This window comes from Lycorma delicatula, chromosome 8 (genome assembly GCF_047948215.1).
Source record: "Lycorma delicatula isolate Av1 chromosome 8, ASM4794821v1, whole genome shotgun sequence".
NCBI lineage: Eukaryota > Metazoa > Arthropoda > Insecta > Hemiptera > Fulgoridae > Lycorma > Lycorma delicatula.
In genome coordinates, this window is record NC_134462.1 from 90299252 (window position 1) to 90326428 (window position 27177).

The 27177-nt window shown below is 26.8% G+C and overlaps 1 protein-coding gene across 1 annotated transcript in view; it reads right to left on the reverse strand.

The window, feature by feature from the left end:
• ftz-f1 (ftz transcription factor 1) overlaps window positions 1-26436 on the reverse strand; it is a 236387-nt gene extending 209951 nt beyond the window's left edge. The window contains exon 1 of the mRNA XM_075373173.1: window positions 25602-26436. Within this exon, the coding sequence (XP_075229288.1) occupies window positions 25602-26166 (565 nt within the window). The 5' untranslated portion in view covers window positions 26167-26436. The remainder of the gene's footprint in view (window positions 1-25601) is intronic.
• Between the last annotated feature and the right edge of the window lie 741 nt (window positions 26437-27177).

Sequence of the window (27177 nt, forward strand, 5' to 3'; positions counted from 1 at the left end):
TTTACATGTGATAATTTTGTACCACGTAACACACTAATCGCCTTCTGTTCATTTGATAGCAAATATTTTATACCTGTATAACGCATGCATTATTTGAAATATAGGTACATAATACACATAAAAAAACAAAAAAAAAAAAACAGTATGTTAGCTGCACAGATACGTGATGTAAGGGCATGCAAAAATAGTCGAAGTTAACCAGCCGAGTACTAAATTTACTACTGCATATGCATAAATATTTTTTTTGCTTACACACACACACACACACACACACACACACACACACACACACACACACACACACACACACACGCACACGCACACAAAGCTGAGAGTAAAGTACAATGTAATAATTTCACATTCGTTATAAGCACGAATATAACGACTGCGAAATAAGTTTTTACAAGAAAAAGAGCGCAACAAAATGCCTTCCTCCCCCACTACACAACCGCTTTGCAATCTCTCCTACTTTTCTCCCACATAGTCTACATTTATACTCGTACAGTTATAAAAAAAATACACATTTAACATATACCTTTTCTAAAATAAGTTTCCATAAAATTCTCTACTAGTACAACGCTAAATTTATATTAAAATACACATTTCTTATATTATGAATCGTACAAAAATGACTAATCATCGAAATAAAGAAACGTATTTACAGACACGTGCAAATTTTGTATAGTTATATAAAGAAATTTTTAACGATAAGATACGCCTCGTGTCAGAATAACGTTCAATTTTTGGTTGGCCTTCAGTATATTAGGCTGTACACCGCAAGTACAAAACTATTAGAATGGCGATATTTTTAAAAGGTGAATTATTTTTAACCCGAATCGCCAGTCATTGGAGATTATTGTGATAAACGCAATTTTGAAATATATTAATAATTACTTACCGCGCTTAAATAATAATAACAAAATGATATAAGTTATTACTTCCTTTTAAGAGCGTGCATTTCCATGTTACATTGCCTAACGCAAACTTTCCGGTATTATAAGTCCGAAAAATTTACTCATCTGTTCGTTAAACCTTTATTCATTATTGAACGTAAGATATTACATTTTATCACTAAAAAAGAATAATAAATAACAATTATTTAATCTCTGCGTTAACGTAGAATTAAATAGTCGACTGAAAATATATTTTTAATTATTTTTTATCTATTGCAATACGGGTTTTGATAGATTTCCATTACCGTTTGTAATCGACTCGGTTGCGCTTATTACCGATTAAAAAGGACGCTTTCTAATCGAAAAAAAAATTTGCCTCCTCAACGATTGCGGATTTATTATTTATAACAAATGTATTTTATTTAAAAAAGTTGATTTTTTTATAAAAAAAAAAATATTCGAAATATTTGTTTACATAAACGATAAAAATATTTAAACTAAATTACCGGCTTTAACTTACAAATATTTCATAAATAAAAACGAAACCGATTAAGAAATATTCTTCCTACTAAGCAACATTTCGAAAGATTGGGATTATCGTTACTTTAATAAAAATCAGTTTTGTTTAAATATATTCGAGTTAGAAAGGAAATATTAGGTCCAAAATAAAATTGATGAAACACGTAAGTCACACTTTTCATGTAAGATTTAATACTAAATTCGTACGATTTCATTCATCCATTTCACCATGAGAAACGATAATATCGGTTTAACTTACTAGGAGACTTGCTGAATAAAACGAACGATATATTAATAAAAAATTAACAAGCAACACTCTATACGTTAAAGAAAATAAAAAAATAATAAAATTGCAATAAGAATATTCATTGCAATTTTATTAGCAGAAGATATAATAACAATTTTTACAAATTTTTAAGTTTACAGTTTACAATTTTTAAATACATTAAAAATTGTAAACTATTTTAAACTACAAAACGACGCATTAGCATAACAATATTTTAATACATTAACTTTGTTAAAAGTCTTATTATTTACATCACACGTGATCTATTGATGACAGAAATTGCTCGATAACAAAGCGTATATAATAAATTTGTTTATTTTAATAATCAATTTTAATACTACAGGATAGTTTTACTAACACTATTACAAGCAAAGCATTTCGTAGTACATATAATCATTATCAGGATCGTACAGAGTGAACGTCAAGTTTTGTAAGCGTAACACAAAATTCAAACATGGAATCGTACTATGAAAGGTTAACAATACTATTAGACAATAAAATAATACCAAAACGTAAATCATTGTTACGGCAATAGTTACATTAAATATTATTATTATCCATTAGCCGTTGTATCGGCGACACAATTTTTTTTTTTAATTTAATTTTATTGTAGTATCGCTACAAAGAGACCTTTACCCTACGATATTAGACAAACCCATGCGTCTACTACGATTAATGACGCTTTGTTTAGCGTCTGCAGGCCTAAATATGTATAAAAAGACCTAAATAAATAAATATATATATTAATTCATCAATCACCTATCACTATTGTCCAAAAAAGAAACAACAACCGGTAGGGAGTGACTGACCCAATAATACTGGCCGTCATCGAAATACATTTAAGTAGCGGGTGGGAGTTGCGAGCGGAGGAGGAACCGGGGGACGGGGGTGTCGGCGATGTCCTAACACCCAGCAGCTAACAAACACAGCCGACAGCCGTCGCGTAGCTCTAGCCGTACTACGGCGAGCGTAATGTCGACACCACCCAGTCACGAATAAGTCGAGCCGGGCCGGTCGGATTATATGGGAGTCTCTTTTACAACAGCAGGAATGGCCGACAGGCCGAGCCGGCCGGCCTGGCGGGTCGTATTCCTTAATCGTTTTAAAATTGATATGGCCGAACTATTTCTAAATTACATTACCGCAGCAGCGGGAGCATTTGTGTTGCTGTTATTCCTTCCAGAGGTACAGAGTTCTTTGTCCGTATAAATAACTGAAAAAATCGTACTTTTCTTTTTCAATTTATAACTTACACGGTAGAAGGTACAAAATACGAACCATTTTAAACACCGTACAAAGAATGGAAGAACTATTCCTACGGTTTAATAATCTTACGAGCTATAACAGTAGTAATGACGGCGTAACGAAGACAAAAACCACAACCCGACACAATGTAACTACGCTACTATTTAATACGGGTTACTATCTGGCATATAAAATAGAAAACAATTCTAATAATAAACGTGTGCTACGTGCCCAGTGGGTTACAAAAAAAAAATACCATATTTTGTAACTTAACTACAAATAAAAAATTTAAACTATGCCCTACTTATGTATAAAAAAAAATAAATAACTTTTTTGTGATATAGGCTCTACCAATATCAATTCTATTCTAATAACACAGATTAGAACTACGGCTAAAAATATGATCTTAGATTGTAATCGCACGTTTCAATGAAACAATGTCGCAGGAAAATTAAAATTTATTAAAATAAAATATAACCAAATTTCGGGTTAATGCAATTAGTTCGATAACATAACAACTGTTAACCTGATTTAAGCAAATACTTTTAAAATTTTTTTCGTGTATTTTTAAATGAATATGGATGCGAAAAAAGCAACTGATTTTATAATTAAATTTTTTAGGAAAATATTTTAATCATTCAGTTTACAAGAAAACTCTCACCCTCTCTCACTCAATATATATATATATATATATATATACATATATGATTAAGATAACAGTGTTTAATTATTTTATTTTCTAATACTCGTCATAAAATATACTAACCGGCCGCAATGGCAAGCGTCTCGGCCTTTCATCCGGAGGTCCCGGATTCGAATCCCGGTCAGCATGGCATTTTTTACACGCTACAAAATTAGCATTTCATCTCATCCTCTTTAGCGATACCTAACGGTGATCCCGGAGACTTAAAAAAAGATTTAATCTACAGGTTACTCCTGTAATATTAAAATTTACTTACAATATATAATATACGTACCTTTAGAGGCACAAAATTTCTTAAACTGCACGATGCGTAATAAATACCTGAACAAGATTTGATCTTTAGACTAAGCATATTTCTCATGACAACTCGCTTATAGATTATCGTTATAATCACAAAAACGTAGATGATCATTCTTTTCTTAAAACAAAAATAATAATAATTTTAACCGGAAGCAAAAGACTTATTCAATGAAAACTGTATTAAATTCAATACGTGCATCATTTTACAACCGACGGCATGCAAAAGGGGGCTCTATTATTCCAATATTATGCCTGAATGCTTTACACCAAATCTCCCATTACCACCCATTTGCATTAGGTCGTAATACCCATTTAATCTAATACCTACCATTAGTAGATTATTAGTATAATTTACATGTCGGCATTCCAAACAGAATCATCCACTAATTCTTGAATTTTACTCGATTCAAGGATATAGCTATTCCTTCTAATAACTGACCTTGAAACTATTCAAGATGCAGAGAAATATATATATATATTTTAAATTTTTATAACGCAGAACGGGGCGAGTAAAAAGTCATTAAGTAAGTTCTGATTTGTTACAGCGGTATTAAGGGAGTAATTAAGCATACATCGAACTGCTGTTCAAATAAGACCCGGACCGGTTGGAGTGAAGCGAGAGACGATACGCTTAAAAAAAAATTTCAATGACTATTTTAAGGGTAGAGAAGTAGACCTTTAGGTATTAAATCCGTGTTATTTTTACACGGATTTGAATACTAGATCGTGGATACCGGTGTTCTTTGGTGGTTGGGTTTCAATTAACCACACATCTCAGGAATGGTCGAACTGAGAATGTACAAGACTACACTTCATTTACACTCATACATATCATCCTCATTCATCCTCTGAAGAATTATCTAAACGGTAGTTACCGGAGGCTAAACAGGAAAAAGAAAGGTATTAAATCCAACCCACCGGGTCGGTCTAGTGGTGAACGCGTCTTCCCAAATCAGCTGATTTGGAAGTCGAGAGTTCCAGCGTTCAAGTCCTAGTAAAGCCAGCTATTTTTACAAGGACTTGAACACTAGATCGTGGATACCGGTATTCTTTGGTGGTTGGGTTTCAATTAACCACACATCTCAGGTATGGTCGAACTGAGAATGTACAAGACTACACTTCATTCACACTCATACATATCATCCTCTGAAGTATTATCTAAACGGTAGTTACCAGAGGCTAAACAGGAAAAAGAAAGAAAGGTATTAAATCCACTAGTCTACTACTTGACTTAAAGACACCTTTCTACGAAAATCTAATCTATATAATGTAAAATAAAATAAAACTTTACGATAAAATCTTAAACGTACATATTATTTTTATAAATAATGAAATTTAAATGTAAAATATACTGAAATTGATACAGTTAAGACAATTCAAACATTTTTTAAAAATATTAGTAAGCGTAAATTAAATATATATTAATGTTAGGCGTAAATTCATAGTTTCGGGTTAAATTAACCAACGTTAAACCTGTTAAACACAGCTATAAAAATTCAGCTACTAAAACGAACTGAAAAAAAGTATAATAAAATAAAAATATCTCTATCCCCCCCCCCTCTCTCACTCTCTCTCTCTCTCTCTCTCTCTCTATATATATATATATATATATGGAATATAAAGAGAGAATACAACAATCATAATAACAGAACAAAGATATAAAAGAGAATGTGAAAATGTCTAGCCATCAAATTATACTATTATATATAATGCAATATAATATCACAGAGAACGCGGGAAGCAATAACGCAATCGCATTACAATTTCCACTTCTCATTTCGTTCGGTTTATCAATACAGTATACACCACATACAGCAGCAAGATTATTATTATTTTTTTTTCAATAACCAGTACTAAAATAAATAAATAAATACCAAAACCAATATTAAATACGAGTAATAATAGCAATGTTGTAAACAGTAATAAAAATATTATCAAGTAAGTAAGCAATCGAAACTGAATAAGGCAAAAAAAAAATAAAAAAATACCGATTGCTATGGAGGCTTGAATTGCACGCTATACTTAAAACATATAACACTTACTATATACACAGATATGGTCTCACGTACCCCACACACACATACACACACACACACACACACACACACACACACACAATATTGTTAAAACCGGTTTTAAGACGAGCAATGCGATATTACAGACCTGTTCGTGCATCACTATATATATATATATATATATATAACTTTTAGCATAGGCTGTACTTGCCACTGTTCGTTTTATTATATTAACGTTATTTAGATTACAAAATTTTTTAAAAACTTTTAAGAAACTAATTTATTTAAAAACGACTTTTTTCACGCTTTACCAGTATTTATTTTTTCATCATATTCATTATTAAACTAATTTGTGTTAATCTGATTTTATAACGTATACATAAATTCATCACGTGATTATTATGTATTAATAAATTTACTCCAATAAAATAACCAATAATCATTTTAAATTATTACATAAAAATGGGCAAGAGAAACCACAAGGAAAAAAGTAATAAAAAAAGAAAAAAATTATTTAGTATATATATATATATATATATATATATATATATATATATGTTTTATCAATTTAATAATGACAAAACAATACGCACAATAAACAATAAAATGTGTGATCTCAGAAAAAGGCTAAAAAGTAAAAAAAAAAATATTCACTCTCTGAACTAAAAGTTCTTTTTTTTCTAAATTAACTGCAAAATAATATTATATACATAAATTTATGTATTGTTATTATTATTAGTACATAAAATCGAAAAAAAAATCAGTTCAACTGATAACACTACGATCACTGTGTGAAAATGATATTGACGAATGTATCATCGTACAAGCAGTTACAATTCAAGGTTACGCAATTAATAATAATGCTTAATAATTCGAATGCATAAAATAAATAAATAAATTAATCGATTCTATATTTAGTTAGATTGTAAAGGAAATGTGGAAACCTATTCACAATATCACTACTACTCGTATAATTTTTGTTAATAAGTTTTAATTAGAAATTTATAATACTGTTTGTTATTGTAATACGATTAAAACCACAAAAAATAAGTTCAACATAAAAAAAGGTAAAAAATTAATATACATCGGACATTACCATAAAGGTGTCCGACAAGTTTCTATACCTAGGAAAAATAAACATTATTTTTTTATAAAAACCGTTTTTATGTATATAATATGCTCTAAATAACTACCATTGTTTAGAGAACACATTTTGATAAGTGTCCTCCATTGCCGAACAACACGGAACCCCATAAGTTTCCGTACATAGGAAAAATAAACATTTTTTTATGAAGCCCATGGTGTATCAGGAAAAGATACAAACCCAAAATTATTTCAAGGAACGTATCACCATATCAAGGAACGTATAACTTCAGCTGCGCTAAGTACAACTGGAGTATGCTTGTAATGGCGTTGGTGATAAAAGTTCCTTGAGATGATCTATGCTCTTGTCTTTTCCTGAAACCACGTCCATAAAAAAAAAAAAAGTTTATTTTTACTACGTATTGAAACTTAAGGAACACTCTATATTTATACAAAAATTAATGTAAATAAAATTTTTACTTCAAAGATTTTTGAATCACTTTAAAAGCTTTAAGCATTAAAAAAAATCTCACTTATTCGTCCAGATACATAGTTTGATAAATAAATGCCGATCGATTATAAATTCCACTAAAAATATTAACCACACCTTTCAATAATTCAAAAATTAATAAGGTTTTTAAAATGCTATATCGATGACAATCTACCACCTTTATAACGCAAAGAAATTTGTTTAAAAAGTACGAAGAATTTACCTAAAACATTCAACAAATGAAGTAATATTTTTTATCGCGTTTTTTTATATTCAAATTTATTTTAAATAATTAAATAAATAACAGTTACGGTAAAAAAAGATTCTATACAATGAAACTTGAAAGAAGGGTTGTAAAAAATAACATTTTTATTAAAAACAATTTTTCATTAAAATCAAAACACTTACACTAAAAAACCTAAATGAACAATGATAAAGAAAATTTAATTTAAAAAAAAAAATACAATTTATACTTTGACTATCACCATTATATATTTCGAAGATTACTCTGATTTTTATATATTTTTTCCATTACTACAGTTTTTTAATATTTTTTTTAAAATTAAATTGGAAAAGATTAAAAATCGTGCACGAATAGGAACCGGATATTATACCGGAAGAGGTTAATGTAATATTATAATTTTTTTTTTTAAGATAATAAAATTACTTAACGATAAAACATTTAACTAAAGGTATAATTTTAAAATGTTCCAGTTATTTTTGTACGTATAAAAATGCATGTAACAAAAATAAAAATTCTAGATATTAATCTATAATAATGATTACACACCGCAGGTAAAAAGTTATAACTAAGTAATATTTATTTGTGTATAATTAAGTAGATCACAACTTCATGCATATGTAACGTAAGAAATGTTATGTAGATCATATATTTGCATCAAAAATGTATACAGATTAACATAACGAGAGCGTGGGCGCATGCGTAGAATTTCCATTAATTTATACATACCTAATAAATATTCTTGCTCTATATTTTACACATTAACATAAATTGTTCACGATAGATTTTATAAAAAAAATAATAACCGTTTCCAGCACACATTGTAAGTAAAACAACAAAAGGTTTTTTGTTTAACTTTCGCTTTTGCGGTCATCTTCATCGAATGCTCTTTAAAAGCGATTTCAATAGCTTTAAATATGACCACTATAAAAGTTAAAAGTACTGAAAGTGTAAGTTAAAAATAAAAAATTAATTCGGTTCACCGTCGTAAAAAAATCTAATGTAGACACCACATAACTTCCTTGTACGTCTATTAAATTACACTTTTTTTAAAATGAAAAGTACATAAAATTTTATTTCATTAATAACTTCTGATTTTTTTTTTTATTGTTATTGTTGAATTTTTATTTATCGTATTTTTTTTTTTAAATCAGAGGTTAATAATTATTAATAAATCAATATATTTAAATTAAAAAAAAGGAGATGAAGTCGGATTCTAACCGATGTGCCTTATCCTTGTAAGATCCAAATATTTCATTAATTAAAACTTTATTTGATATAACTCTGGAACCAATGAAAATACGTTTATGAGATCTCGTTGAAAAGCTCTCAATGAGGGTTTACTACTGCAGTTAAGAAAGAGTACAAAATCCAATTTTTTTTCGATTTTGGGCTTTTTTAAAATTTGCGGGAAAAATGTAGTTTTTTTAAAAACATCTAGTTTTTCATCAATATTTTATTTATTTTGAATCTTATAAAAAAATAAATACCACCAGTAGAAAAATAAGATAACTTCGCATAAAAAAGCTCCCCGACACTTTTTTTATACGAAAAAATTAAGAAATTATGGATAGATTATTAATTTATCCGTTTACTTTTACTGTATACGAGAAGGTTTCCAAGTTACTCTTCTACCATAGCGCGATTTTGGTGTTTATTGTAAAATTCGCTAGCCCTTAGTTTTGCTCTAGAAAAAAATAGCCCGGGATGTATTTTATGGAAAAGTTTCTCAGCTATCTATTAGGGCTTTTTATTTTTACATGCAATTAAAAATAAAACCGCTATTCCCGAAAAACTAAAATTTTTCCATAATTTGTTAATAAATATAATAAATTAAATAGTAATACGCTCACGTCCGCTAGGGCACACTTTTATTTTACATACTTTTCGGAGCTCATTCCAATAATCTATTTGCTGTAGTGAATTTTTAAAAGTTAACTCAACTAAAACTCCAACACACATACATAGATCACAAACCACAAGAAACATAAACTGAACTGAACGTAAATAGATTACACTTATTACCACTAATAATACAAATATTTTTGAACAAAATTTTAAACAAAACTAAATAAAAAAAGAATAAAAATATGCATTTTTTTAAAATTAAGAAACTAAGTAAAGTGCTAATATTACAAAAATATTAATCCTTCGAGCAAAGTTTTATGCGTATTAGTTAACTTATTACAAGAAAAAGAGGACAAAAAGTATATGAATGAAAAAATAATGAGGTAAAGAAGTTTTAAAAGAAAAAAAAAGTAAAAAAATTTATCACACGTAAAGAATCTTCGATCTGTTGTTATTAATGCAACTTTATGTAAACGTTAAACAAGGGTAAAGAAAATATTGAGTTCTATACACCAGAAAAATTAGAATAACATCAATGCGTTTAAAGATACACTGTAGATATAAAATAAAACAGTACAAAATTTTTAATGCATTATACATATGATCTATAACTATGGGAGAAGCTATTAATAAAGACTTATTTTTACAAATAAGATAAGAGAATACTAACATCTTTCTTGATTGAAATAAATATTTAATTCAAAAAAAAATATATATATATATAACTCAACAAAAAAAACAACCGTAAGTTAAATAAAGTACATACGAACAATTATTGTAAAAACGTTTACATTAACCCACAATTTTAAACTCAAATTTCCTTTTTCTAAAATAATAATAGGAAAACGTTTTCTAAACATGACAAATAAAACAATTTGGACAAAAGGATAACGAGAAAAAGTTTGAAAACTATTATTTTCAGTACGAAAAATAAAATCGTTCTTTTTTTCTTACACAATCGAATATTTGTTTTAAAACTTATCACAGAGAAAAAATGGAAACATTTTTAACTTAATTATTAAAAGCTTTCAACAAAATAGTAACAAATAAATCGAAACAAAAACTACTTGACCTATGTTTTATTATGAAAAAAGATATTTCGTAATGTACTACACATAAAGGGACGAAACGGACCTTATTTAAAAATTAAAAATTAATTAATCAAATTAATAAGCACACGACGTGGTTAGAGATATTCACGAACCGTGATTTATAAAATCAAAAGAGAAATAAATACTAATGAAATAGATCGACTTATACGGAATTGTAGAAAATTCATGCGAGTTTATAATCGAAATTATATCATTATAGATTAAGCAAGAAATTTACCCCTTTTTTTGAACAAATCTTATAACCTTAACCAACGATTAAGAACTGAGGGGTGATTTATCAGTACATTAATATTTTCTATTAAATTAACTGGAAAAAATAAATATTCTATAAATATATAAAAAATATTCGTTAAGTTTTTCTTATAATTTTAAAAAAAATGATCACCCATTTTCCTTTAACAGCTTTAAAATTGAAACAATTTTTTTTTAATCGTTAATTAAACATTTCACTCTTTATTTAATAAATAACGTATTTGATTTCGTTTAAAAACCATCTATAACAACACTTGTTTTACAGTTTATGGATCATTTATATATACCGTACTTGAATTTCGAAACTTTTTTAACTGAAAAATTTAACGCTAATAAAAAAAAACAAACTAAGATTACTTATTCAAAATATAGACTATCTACAAGACGTACATTTTTCTGCCAAATTTACAAACAGAAGAATTTAATCTAATCACCGAAATTTATTAAGGGATCATATAAATAAATATTATTTATAATAAAAGTGAACACTAGTTATTGCATGTATTCGTTCATATGTATATAAATTGTTATTAATAAATTGACATCTACTATAATGCAATACATCAAACTTTCATTTTAAACAAAAACTTTCAATCATAATTTAAGTCATACCAAAAGAGATACATGTAATATATTAGCAGTTAAGAATTGGGTAACGATTAGAGGGGGAATAGATGATGATGGTATGTGTGTGAAAGTGAGGAAAAAACTAGAGAAAGAGGTTAAATCAATACTTCCAACTACAAAAGTAAATTAAAATAGATACCTTATACGCGCCACACACGAATATACTGCTAACATTAATATTGTCATATTATTAACAATGTTATAATGCAATTGGGACATTAAAAAATTAAACAAAAATATAAAATATGTATGTGTGTATATATATATATATATATATACACACACTAAAGTAAAAATAATGATAGGCGTAGTCTCATTTGAATTTGAAATCTATAGTTTTGTTTTCTAGAGAGTGATATAATACAACACGAGACCGAAGTGTGAATATAAATGAATGAAATGTATAAACCTCATATGGCAAATGCGCTCCAATTACGAAAATTAACTAAAACAAAAAACAACATAATAATAAAAACAAAATAAAAATTTAAAATCTAAAAAAATAATAAAAACTTAGTAATAAACCTAAAATACGCTTTAACATTCAAACCCAAAATATATATAACTTAAATCGCGTGTAAAGTAACGATTGTTTTTTTTAACGTATAAACAATAAACATGGAAATAAACGAACCTAGAAATTTTGTTTTAAAAAATAATGTGATTTTCTCGCTGACATGAATTCATTACTTGTTAAGTATATATATTACATATATTTTTTTTTTCTCTCCACATCGCTTTACCAACAAAATTTTATATGTACCACAGAATTATTCATAATATTTTATCAATCGATAAATCTACTTTAACTCCACCTATAACTAACAATTTAAAAAGTTTTTTAAAAAAAAATGTTAGCATACTATAAATCAAGATTTAAAAATATTTAGGGAAGGACAAAAAAAATTGAAATCGTCTAATACCACATCTACAACTACTACATTAAAAAAATTATATTTTCTTAGACAGTCTATTTTAATCATTTTCTACAAAATCCCACTATTCCATATGTTATTTTAATGAAAGTTAACTTTTTAAACATTGTTAATCGAATCTATTTTTTTGTTTTAATATTACAGAAAAACCAAACAATTCTTAAACAAAACAAAAATGATAAGAAAGATTTTTAAAAAAAGAAAAACTGGGAAAATTCATGCTAAAAAAATGAATATTCCTATAAAAACAAACTATTAAAGAAAATTCCAAATATGGTAATTTGACTAGTAGGAAATAAATAGGACAAAATGAGATATTTTTAGGTGAAAAATGATTGTTAAAAAAAAATCATAACTTATTTTAAACAACCCATTTACTAATAAATAAAAATTAATTTCTGGGTATTCTGGATGTCAAATGAAAATACCCTGTACCTGTATATAATCTTTATTAACCAAACAACGAAAACTATACGACGATGCTAATAGATGACACAAATAAATTTTTACAGATATTAAAGCTATTGTATTACATTGTGAAATATATATATATATATATATATATATATATATATAACAAAACTACAGTAATAAATTTTTTTAAATAAATAAAATAAGTACGAGTGTACATATGTGTGTTCACATAAAGGGCAACAGGTAAACCAAAGCAACACAATGTGCATGTATTGCGTTTGTATATATATATATATATATATATATATATATATATGGTACAGTATTTCAAACATGAACGTCTTTATTAACCAATACACCTTCTCTAGTATGACTGCAATATGAACAACTTTCACTTTTTCGTTCTTTGGTTGTTAGAGGTTTGTGTGTTTGTGTCATCAACTACTACTACTACTACTACTACTACTACTACTTCTACTAATATACACACCAAAAGACACACACACACATTAAAAGAAGCATAACAGCTGTTTCATTAGTATAATTATATTACGTTTAGCCTGCATATAATCTATTTATAAGTAATAAGTTATTATTACTAATAAAATACTATTTAATAATGTTTAAATGAATTTCGTAATAAATTTCTCATTGAAATGACACAAAAAAAAGTAGTGTAATAAATATAGACTGCTAGTTTGTACGTCTACGCAATTAATTTTATTTATAATAATAATAATAATGAAAACTAGTAAATTTATTTATTTTCCTCAGTACAACTCAATTCCGGATTTACTTCATTCAACTATCTCATTTATCGATATATATATATATATATATATATATATATATATATATATATAAAGCATATTACGAAAGAAAAATATTTACGAAAAGTCGACTAATGCACACAGTTTTAAGTTGTAAATAATACAGATGATCACAACACAAATCTACCATGCAATTTTCAAAATGACTCTTATTAAAATTATTTAACAAAAATAAAATATTAAACTTTCATTTTTAAGACATTAAAAAAAAAAAATATATATATATATAATTTAAAATATGGGTACGCTTTTTACATCTCAGTACGTATAACTGGTAATATATGACCAGAGAAAAATTTAAGATAAATTTTACATGGATTCTATAATTAGCTTTTGGTTTGACGTGACATTTATTTAGGTTAAATGTTATATAATAAAATTTAGAGGAAAAAAAAAACGAAAATACAATGCAAGAAATATATGTACAACAAAAAGAAAAAGAAAAGAAAATACAAAACGAATTGTAAGAATACAAGTCGAGAAATTTAAAGCATTAAATATATATATATATATTAAACCAATTAATTAATACTGTAAAAAATTAAAAAAAAAGCCGTTTATTTGTTTCGACAACTGTTCGAAGAGAATATTTACTTCAATTCCGTAACTGAACAACTCGAGAATTCAACGTCCTGAGAATATACAAAATTAACTATTAACCAATAATAATCGGACAATAACGGAGGAATACACACTATATTATAATTTAAAAAAAAAAAAATCATTTTTATATTTAAATATAAATTAATAATTAATAATGTTACAAATATGATGACAGAGAAAAATAATAATTTATGATTATAATTATTTAATTTTTATTGCAGTAAAGCGCAGACACAAAAGAAAAATTAAAATTACATACAATAATCGATAGATTTAATTTTAACCGTTAAATGAAATTATTCATTCAGAAATCATTATTTCAAAGTAATTATCATTTATTTAGATAAAAGAATAAAGAAGCTGATAACAAAGTTGTTATACTTTTGTGGCATCGGTTATTTATTCTTATACAATGGAAATATAATGGATGATACATGAAAAAAGTAATTACCTGAGATTTATTTTTTCGAAGAGGGTAATTTTATGATGAAATCTTATAGTGAAATTATCATTATATGTTTAAATAAACCCAAGAAAGTTTAAAAAAATAAATAAATCGATATTTTTTCTGCTTCGCCGCCCCTTCAAAAACACCTTTCAAGAATTTTTTTTTGACTTATCTACGTTTACAATGTTAAATGGAAGAAAACTAAAAAACTTCACTGAAAAATGTACAACCAATAGAAAGTTAGTAAGATTTTTTTTTTTTTTTGGAGTAGGGGTGAATTATAAGGAAATTTTATTGTATTATTATTATTATTACAACTTTAAATAAACCAAAAGTAGTTCTAAAAAAATCCATATTTTTAAACTTTTATCGGCTCTTCCACTCCCAAAGTATTTTTTTTTTTGGTCACATGCATTACTATTATTACTAGGAAGACATAAAAAAGTACTTTAATTATACGTAATAAATAAAACGAAGTTTTTATTTATTTTTTGACAGTTTACAATTCTTTCCTTCCTTGCCTAGCAGCATAGCTCTAGGCTATGCTGCTAGAAAACCCTATGACCCTATACTAGGAAAGTAAAATTCCAATAAAATATTAATAATAGTTAATTAGGTAATGCACATAAACATATATTTTTGGCCTGGAAATTACGCCAAAAAAATAATTAATACGATAGAATTTAAGGATTAATTAAGTAGTATTAAAAAAAGAAGAAAAACACACAAACGATTACAATAAAATAGATTCCGATAAAATTTGTTTTAATACGAGCTGCTTTATTTAATACAAACATATTAAATACAACAACAAAAAACTAGTAAAAAGTAGAGAGAGAATAAAACCACGTATGTGGAAAAAAACACATCACATAAATCATATTACTTAAATAACATTGAGAATGTTTTAAAACTACAAAAAGTTGTAATTAATATAAGAAAAAGAAAAATATTATAGATAAATTATACATCAATTACGTACAATTGCATTTTATTTTTAATATTCTATTTTATTTACAATAAATTAATCGCTATAAAGTTATACGAAAACATTAATTACTTAAAAAAATATTTGTATGCATTGCAGAAAACTAATAAATTAGATAATTTTTAATTAATTACTATTAACTTTATTAAAACTGTAAAATTTTTTAAAAAACTCAGCGACAAGATTAATAATCACAATAAAGGAATGCCATCCCATCACCTGATCATCAAAAACACACACACATAGATTTAATCGTACAGATAAGTGATGCTCTTCGACTTTTTCTACGTATAATTTTAAATATTACTTTTTAAAAAGAAGCTCGCTAAATAATTTTTGATTACCGGGAAAACTGACTTTTTTTGTTTAAATTAATTACCTGAAAGATTTATTTAAGTATTATAAATATTTAATAAATTATAATTAGATAACCTTGACGTAATACAAAGAGTCCGGCGGCTGAAAAGATTAAAGTCAAGTCTAGACTTGACGAACGAATATATAAACGAATGTAACTTTGATATTTAAGTTTTATAAAATTTATAAGAAGCGACCGATACAGTAAATCAAGAAGATTCATTACTTTAGATATCAGCCTTAATAGTAAACTTTACATTAACTACTGCTGTAAAAAGTTAAAGAAATTCTATTATCTCGAGAAGAGAACAATTTTTGGAAAAAGACCGAAGCTATAAAAAAAATCTACGTACCGAGAAATTAAATATTTACGTAAACTAAACGACGGAACATCTAATAAGACACAACAGTAAAAATAAGCTTTATAATTATAGCATTTTACGCTGAAGGACTGTAATGTACTTTGGTGTAATGTTCGTGTCCGTATTAAATACAGAGTAATACATATTTACATGTTATAAAACTATTAATTTCAATTTGAATTGAAAATATATGAACATGAAAAGAAAATAAAATGGCAAACGTTAAAAATGTTTTTACCTACAAAAATCGATAAACCAAAACTGTTTAAAACTAATCGACCGGATTGATCAAAAAAAGTATTTTAAAAGTTAGAGTCCGATTTTAAACATACATACGTTAGGATTCAGTTGCTTTTGTACGGATTTGAATACTAGACGGTGGATACCGGTGTTCTTTGGTAGTCGGGGTTAAAATTAGAGTCTGTACAAGACTACAATGTCATACATATCATCCTTACCACATTGGGCCGTGGAGGGGTTGCTTATTGTTCGCTAGTTGGAGATATATATATATATACATTATAGGATTATAATGTATTAGGATTTCTTAACAATTCTATGCATAAAAGTATTGCATTAAACAAAAATACATTTGGTCGTGATTTAATCAAAATACGAGTATGAAATAACAAGAACACGATACTTAATCCCAATTAAATGAATCAATGGAAATTTCTTACAGGAAAGTTTTGTAACTGGTATTGAAAAAAAAACGTAAAACAGATCATATTCTAAAAAAAAAGCAAAAAAGAAACTTGAAATAAGTTTTTAATTTTCATGGAAAACATAAAACTCTTTGTTTATGTCATTATGCGAGTAACAATGGAATCATTTTTTACTTTAAAAAAAAATCACTTTTAATTCTTTGTACGAAGTAAAGGAAGTATTGTGATCGCGAAAAATTTCGCTTTTCAGATTTCAACGGAAATATCCATTTTGATTAGTTTCGGGCGTAACGTCTGTACGTACGTATGTATCTCGCATAACACAAAAACGATTAGCCGTGGGATGTTGAAATTTTGGATTTTTTAGGACTGTTGTAACATCTAGTTGTGCACCTCCCCTTTTGATTGCAATCGACTGGACCAAAAGTGTCCAAAAAAGCCCAAAATAAAAAAAAAAAAGATTTTTTTATTTTTTTCTTAACTGCAGTAATAAACCCTCATTGAGAGCATTTCACCAATATATCATAAGTGGTACTTATTTTCATTGGTTCCAGAGTTATAGCCAAATAAAATTTTAATTAATGAAATATTTGGACGTATAAGGGGGGAGACATTAGGGGGGAGACGTATAAGGGGATTTGAACCGATGTTCAAATCCGATTTCATATCCTTTTTTTAACTTTTTTTTTAATTTAAATATATTGATTTATTAATAATTATTAACCTGTGATTGTAAAAATTTTTTACAATAAATAATAATTCAATAATAACAATCAAAACATACATGAAAAAAATTCAAAAGTTATTAGTGAAATAATATTTTATATACTTTGCATTAAAAAAAAACTATTATGTAATTTAATAGGTATTCAAGGAAGTAATGCGGTGTCCACATCAAATTTTTAATATAAGTGGAACTACATTCCGATTTTCAGGTACGAAAACTCGTAAATAGAAATCACTGTATGATTTTTTAATTTTAATTTTTTCTTTTCGTAATACATGTTTTTCTACGTTCTATCGGTAACTGTATCAAAATAATCTACTTAAGATCGATAGTAATATTAATATCATAATATACAAACTAGGTTAATTACTTATATTTTACATAAAACTAACAATATTTCGAAAAAAACATATATACATACAAGAAATACATCTACTGAAGTACCGATAAATAACAGAAAAAACATTTAATTTTGACTTATATTTTATCTTGGAAGTAAATCGTTTAAATTTTATTATGGATTATCATAATAATGACTGTATTTTCCTTTCGACATCGAATAATTGAAATCCTTTACTACAATAAATAAACGTACATATATATTTTAAAAGTTGAACGTTTAGGAGTTACATTGTAATTCGTAAATCGTTTATGTTGTATTTGGAATATCCAGTTTAAAAACGAAATAAACGTTATATTTTAATCGATTAATTACGAATTATTTATATTAACGATGCGAAAAAATTTACAACAAATAAAATAATTAAACTCAAAATAATTGTAAATAATGACTTATATACAATGTAAATAAACCGCTTCTAAGAATGGCACTATAATAATAGCAGATATACAATTAACAAGTCATTAAACTAAATTCATACAACTTATATCACACATAAATACATCACAGTACAGTTAATATTCTTGGCAACAAACTATAATTTTCTTTAAATAAATCTCCATTTTTATATAAGGAAATATTAAAGCAACTTAATAGCTATTATAAAATTATTGAAGAAGTACGGGAAAACCTGAAATAAAGTAATAAAATTAAAAAAAAAGAAAGATTTAAATACGTTTAGCGAAGTTATAAGAAAACTGTATGATTTACAACAAAACCCAAGTTATACAACCGGTGGGATTTTTCATAAAATATAACGCAAAGTCGTCAAATACGCCTTATAATCTAAACAGATGCATTACCAACTTTCCTACCCAAAAACATTTCTTGTTAATTTTATGCAACATTATTGAGAGTTTTTACTTAATTCCAACAAATTTACGCGATTCTATTTTTTAACATTTAAGACAAGAAATACAAAAATAAAGAAATAACAAATAAATCCAAAAAATGAAAAAATGTTTTAGATAAAATGTGCTCGCATTAATAAATAATTAATTTATATTTAAAAATATACTGAAAGCAGTATTATCTACTTCCAAAAATTAGTTAAAAAAAAAATAAAAACAAGAGAACAGTTAAAATTACAATAATTCATATAACAAATCTACACTTTGACTTGAAAAAATCAGTATAATATAAAAAGTAATTAATTTATTATATTCCGGTCTTGATTATCAATTCGTAAAAAAAATTTTGTAGACAAAATTTAGCCCGTTAATTTTTCTTCAAGAAAAAATAATCCAACTTACATTTTAAAAAATAAAAAATAAAAGGGTAAAGAACAAATGATCAATTATATTAGATCTATATTCCTTTACGTTACAATATTATTCTGTATTACAAATTCTTACGCGTATTACCATACGATCCTAATTAACATGCTAAATTCAATCAGGTCTTTTTTTCTCTTTTTTTCTAAATAGCTACATTCATACAATCCAAAACATTTGTGAAAATTTTAGACGTTTCTTATAATTATTATAATACATCTAATTTAGAAAAATAACACATTTATAGTAATCATAAAAAGCTAATTAATGAGAAAATTTTTTTTAAAGATGATAAATTGTTTAAACTCAGAATATAGATACAGATAATAATTTAAATAAATAAAAAATATCATTCTTACAACATTTCAATTCCGTAAACTGATAACTAGCAAACAGTCATGACTGCCTAATCGTTTTAATATTTTGACTTTATTTTATTCTCCTGACTATGATCTAAGGACTGAAAGATCTAGACAAAAAAATTAATTTGCTGGTAAGGTGGATTTTAATTTTTTTAAATATTTTATAATATTATATATATATATATCTACCGAACATAACTTATAAAACAAATAATAATCTTGAATATTTATTGTATTATCTAGAAAACATGAAAACAAACCTTCCCGTACATTTAATTTAATGAATGTGGAACAATTTTAATGTAAATATATATATATAAATTAAATTATGATTAATCATGGGTAAGCTGACAAGACTGATAGTAAAACTAATATTCCTTATTTTATAAAACTGCAAATATTTGTAACATTACAATCTACACAAAATAACTTATTTTTATTAAGGGAATATATATATATATATATTTTTTTACTTAATTATTTAAATAAATAACACTGTTTTTAAATTATTAAGTGTTTTTGACACAATTTTTCGTAGCGAAATTTAAAATGTATAAAAAATTGTAATTAAGTTCATTAAAAGCGAAAAAAAAAAATTTCTTAAATCGTTAAAATCTCAAACGTACGAATTTGTGTTAGTAAAACTTATCGACTGAAAAAATAAATAAATAACGCTGTACAAATAAATTTAAAACACATAACAACCACTAAACAAAACATTAAAAAACACACGGGCGAATGCACGCGGGTGTTCGTGTATACGCGTTAACTGATAACGAAATACACGACGAATTACATTAGAAGGTTTAGCTTTCTCTACCGATAACAATAATCAACTGTTTCTCAACAACCAATTGTTAGTTTACTATTGACTCGCCCGAATTTCTTTTCTTTTTTTTTTCTTCATTCTGTTTTAGTAGTAGTAATAATACATCGAAATTAACAAGTACATAATAATTACAACTTTTTAAAAATGTTTTTTTTTTTCTTTTTTTGGTTACTCATTTCTTAATATCGATAATATTAGTAAAAATGTATACATATATATATATTTTTTTTTACATAAACCGGTATTACGTATAAATAGGTAAAAATTACCTAATTACTAACAACTTTGTTTTTATTTATTAGCTTTAATATAATAACAAAAAATATGTAAATATACCTAGATTTTTTTTAACATAAAAATTTATCCAAGAAATAAATTACCTCAAATATATAAAATTTACGAATACATATCTGGATGTAATGTAACTATTTATTAAATTAACAAAAAGAAAATGAAAACAAAATATGTTTTTTTTATTTTCATAAAATTAATTTAAATAACGACAGCTGCTTCTTTACTAACACCTGTGGAAGGTATTGTATACCGAAACAGCTGTCATCTTTTTAATTAATTTTGTGAAAATCAAAACAACATATTTTCTTCATTTTCTTTTTGTTATGATGGATTTTCAAGTAAAGGCTTCATCCATCGATCGCTCTTAAATTAATAACCGCAAATTCAAGACGGGAATTGCCGAACAAAGTTCATTTACTACAAAACTAACATCAAATTAACCTTAAGAAATCTATAATAATTTACTGAAGATAACAAAAAATGGCAACATACGAAAACAAGTTAATTATTGAATTTGATCAGTACTTTTTCACAGAGATTTTATACTGTAAATACTATATTTATTAACAACAATTATAGGAAAAATTTTCATCTTCAAATTAATTATAATAAAAAAATCTTAATGTTTTATTTTATATTTTAATTACTTAAACATAATATAAATAAACAATATTAATTTATTAAATGGAAATTAAAATTTATCACGTTGGCAACATGTGTTAGATTTTAGCTGTTATAAATCTAATCAGAACTTCCCATGCGGCAGAAAGTTAAACAATACGCATTTTAATTATATACTTTTGTGAGAACTTATTTAAGGAAAAACAAAAAGGAAACAAAATCGCTTTACAAAAAAATCGACATTAAAAATTTTAACGATTCATAACCAAAACAAATTGAAGAGAATGATTTAAATTTTGAAGTTCACGGTCCATTTCTCAATAAATAATAACCTATTCAAATCTGTACATAATAAATAGTATAAATATCATAAAACTATTTTTAAAATAAATGTAAAAAAACTATCTTTTAAAACTTTACGAGTAAAAAATCTCATTAAAAAAACCAAGCCGATGAAAAATTTAACGATTACTATCCAATTTTATACGTATTTTAACGATTCTAAAACAAAATAAAACAATATTATTTTATAAATAAAATTAACAATTTAGGGAACATTATAAATTTAACTGAAGAAAAATAAGAATAAAATTATGTAACTAGCCTACTAGGTCACCGAAAATATGTTCATAATCTTAAAAAAATAATAAAACAACGTATAAATTGACTTTAAAAGTATAATTAATTGATATCTAAATTACGAGCATAAACACAAAATAAATCTGACAATTATTTTAATTTATAATCAACTAAATATATTTATTTTATGAACTTAAGGAAATGTAAATTAGAAAACCACATATATACATATTTTTGTAGAAATCCAATTACTACAATAAACGTATTTTATTTAAAAAATAGTTAATATACCGGTCCCCCATAAATTTCCATACATAGAAAATAAACAGTTTTTTATGAAAACCATTTTTATTAATACAATATCCGTTTTGAAAACATATTTCGATACGTGTCCTCTACTGCTGAAGAGCACGTAAAACCCCATTAGTACACAGGAAAAAAACATTTTTTTTTACAAAAGAATTATGCTTTTAATGGCGTTGGTGATACATTCCTCGAGATGATTTATGTTTTGTATCTTTTCTTGATACACCAAGGCCTTCATAAAAGAAATGTTTATTTTTCCTATGTATAGAAACTTATGGAAAACTCTATACATATTTTTAACTTTTTAAAAAAGTTTTCACGGCGTACGTAAGGCATCATTTAAAAAAAATTACTTATTTAAATCAGTACTACTTAAATTAAACATATCAATGATTAAAATCATGAAAAAATTCAATTTTTCAATAAAACACCAACAAAGAATGTAGGTTGGTTAACGAGTGTAAAAATACGAGAAATAATTTTAAAAAAAAGAAGATAATTAAAGTAATATTTTTCGTACAATTCATTCAAAAAAAATACATAAAACATTAATATATTTTCTAACATTTCCATAACAAATCCAGAATAAACACAAAAAACTATTTTTTGTTTTTCACAGATATCTTTATTAAAAATTTATTTTTTAATTTTTTTATAATAAAAAAACTAAACTGAACATAATTAAGCGCTACAGGAATACTTGAAAATTTATTATTTAATACAATTCAAAAAAAAAAAAAAAAATAGACGTCATTTAATACCTTTAATATATCCCCAAAAGGAAAAAAACATTTTTACAGTAACAAATCAAATTATATAAATGATTTATATTGGTGATTATATTACTGAACTATAATAGAAAAAAAGCGAACAAACTAACCTAGATTAATAAAATATTTAATAATATATAACGTTCACCGAAGATGATGTAAATTTCAAAACCCTTCTGAAATATACCAAGCTTCGTCGAATGCCAAGCTTTTTTTCACTGAACATACGCTCAAATATATCTATCCACTTATTTTTCTTTCTTTTTTTTTTACAAAAGGATATACTGTTTTAAAGGAAAACATTCAAATAATATTCAATTTAACACTGAAAAAATATCATTTTAAGTGAAATGAAAAATAGTAGTTTCACATTAAAAAAAATCTGTATGAATCAACAAAATACGCTAAGGGGGGAAATGATTAAAAAATATTATTAATGTAATAAACTTTTTTAAAGAATTTAAGTTAACGTACGTAAATAATATTAAAATAATTTATTAATAATTTAAAATTACAATTTATCAGGTTGGCAACATATATGAGATTCTAGCCGTTATAAATCTAATCAGCAAAATTTCCCCTATAGCAAAAAGAAAGATAAATTAAAATCGTATTTTTTTTTTTTACTATAACGAATAAACATTTTTCTATGGCAGATAATTTTTGACAAATTATATTGTTGTATTATAACAACGGTTTAAGGGATTCAAATTTATGAAAAAGTACTCGAGAAACATTTAACGATAATTTTATTTCTATCATCCATATTTTATATTTATTTATAAATAAATAAATTAAACGCCCGCCTAAAATTAATAATCATAAATAATTATTAAATTCTCCAAAAATAAAAATCAACGTACGAAATTTATATTTCTTTAATAAACAGTAAATAAATTTTAAATTTTGTAGAAATAAACAGCGTACAACTCTGTTAAAGATAATGAAAATCTACAAATTGCTACATTTATTGTGCACATAAACTCGCAAAAGTATGCTTAAAACAAAAACGAAATTGAAGATAACAATTAATGTTATTTCACGCATAAAATAATATAAAAATAATTTATATTTTACAAAAGTTAATAAAAATCGAATCTCAAATGATATACTACGAGTATTATTAATAAATTCCTTGCATATTGGAGAAAAATGATTGTAATGGGCTAAATATAACGTATTATTACAGAATTAATAACACAAGTATTAATATATTTTTATATACGTTATAACAATAAAAATGATTTTTTATTATTATTATTATTGTTAATATAGAAAGAAAAAATGTCAATAATTAAAAAAATTAAATAAGTAATTAAAACAATTATAATTAGATAATTAAATCTGTTATCCCACATCCCATAACATAAGGTTATAAAGTACCAACCAGGTAATTACGTATATAGAGGTAAAACTAATATTTTCTAATTAAATAAAACGATAATATAATAATACGTTAAACGAAAAAATCTTTTAAAAGTTGTGAGAAAAATTATAATTTATTAAAATCTATAATAATTACTGTAATTTATGTATGCAATTTCGCAAATTTTTCCGTACAAATTGACTGGGTCTCTTATTAATATAATAAAGATAAATAAAAATTTAACCTTAAAAAAAAGAAAATAATTTCAAAATTCGAATAATTATCTATATTTTTAACAGTTTTTTTATCAGTTTTACGTAGCGCATATGTATGTTTAATCCAATTAAAAAAATCTAAAAATAAATTAGCACGTCCCTAAAAATAATATTAACATATATATAATGTATCGATTAATTTATATAATGCTTAATAAATTTTTTTAAATATTTTTTTAACCGTTTACGTATTAATAATCTACGATGTTATAAAATCGTACGAATAACAACATATTTACATCGGTGGAACTTTTATTTAATTATAACGGCAAAAATGTCAGTTTTTAACGATAAAGCACATGTCCTGCAACAGCAACAACAGACAGTATCGATCGGGGTTCCACTACTTCGTACGGCAAACAATTCTACTTTTATAGAGGTAATTTAAATACGTACAATAAATGTCAGTAAAAATAAATCCGGCAATGATTTTCTGTCGCTTAAAAAAATAAGTTATTTATATTAAGAAATGTACGCGCAAATTATTCGATTTAAAAATAAATCTGTTTGGTCACGCAATTCATTTTATTTTACGATAACATTAACAGTAATAATAATAATATAATAAAAAATAGGACTTACCTTCGAGTTTCATGCCGACTTCGAGGCACTTTTGGAATCGACAAAACGGACATCGTTTCCTCTGCGTTTTATCGATGTGGCAGCTCCGATCCGCAACGCACGTGTACACCTTCTTGTTCTGGACGGTCCGTTTGAAAAATCCCTTGCAGGACTCGCAGGTGAGCAGGCCGTAATGGTAACCAGACACCTTATCTCCGCACACCGGACACAACTCCTCAATGCCTTCCTTCGTGTCCGGTAGATCCGGGCCGGGCTGTTGCGGCATGTACCCGGCGCCCTCCATGCTGGAATTTCCGCTGCCACCTGAATGAGGAAACAAACAGGAGGCGTCCAGGTTATAGAGGTAGAGATTTTGTTGAGCGCTGCCGGTCGCCGCCCCCGGACTGGGGCCGGCACCCGACGGCATCGAGGAGTACAAAGGGGGTGAGCCGTACAAAGGCGGGGGCGGCATATTTTGTCCGCCCTGGGGGCTGCCGCCTCCGCCTCCGTTATTATGGGTAGGGCTCAGGTCAAAATGGGACATATTGAGGGAAGCCAAAGAATGTTGCTCCATGTCCAATAACATATTACGTCACACCGGTCCAGCAGTACCTTTAGTCACTGACACTTTTCGGGGTAATCCGTCCCCGGAGATGGATCAGAAAGACGAGACCGACACATCACAGAAACACACAACAATCTAACACGGGGTTCCGCGGGCTACTGGCGGCGGGCACGCGGCACGACAACACACACTTCACTTCACTCCTCTGTTGCTCACGACTGACTGCGACTGTAGCGGCTCTCATAGACGCACGGACTGAATCGAATGTGGCGGCTACGGCGGTAACAAACATCCACCGCTCCGCACCGTGATACAATAGGCAATGATCGGGACCGCATGTAATAAGTGAAAGTGACTGGGGGATTTGTGACCTACTTTCCAGTGTTAGAGCGAGAGTGGTCCACGAGGGTGGGGAGGGGTTCAATAGCGTCCTACTGACCTAGTTAGAACGACGACGGCGCGCTCTAGCGGGGGACCCCGCAAACCGAGACCTTGCATTCCAAATTACACTATCCGAGCCGACGCTTCTCAGTTATCGTCGAAAACACAGCAGAACCAACACCCGACGCTACTCTTCCCCGCAAAATTGAAATTAACAATCTCAGCCCGCTCCCGCTTTTTCCCTCCCGCCGTAAGCCGTTCGCTTATTTTTGTTATTTTAACTCTAAACGTAGTACGACAAACGAACTAACAAAACGTAATACTACTTTTTTATTTTTACTTTCGATTTCAGCACAATTATACATAATTTTTTGCGCTTCACTCGCGCGACCGACTTCACTCAAGGACGAATCCGACAAATTCACTATCGGACCTACTTATGATGCCGGTATAGTTGTTTAACGAGTTAAATAAAAACAGAAGGCAGTCGTGTGTGTGCGTGCGTTAGCGTGTTTGTTATTTGTTTAACAAAAAAAATATATAATAAAAATACTTAAATACATAATTCATAAAATTAAAAACCGACCGAAAAAATGCAATAATAATAATCCAATTACATAATCCAATCCATTCATAATCCATAATCCAATC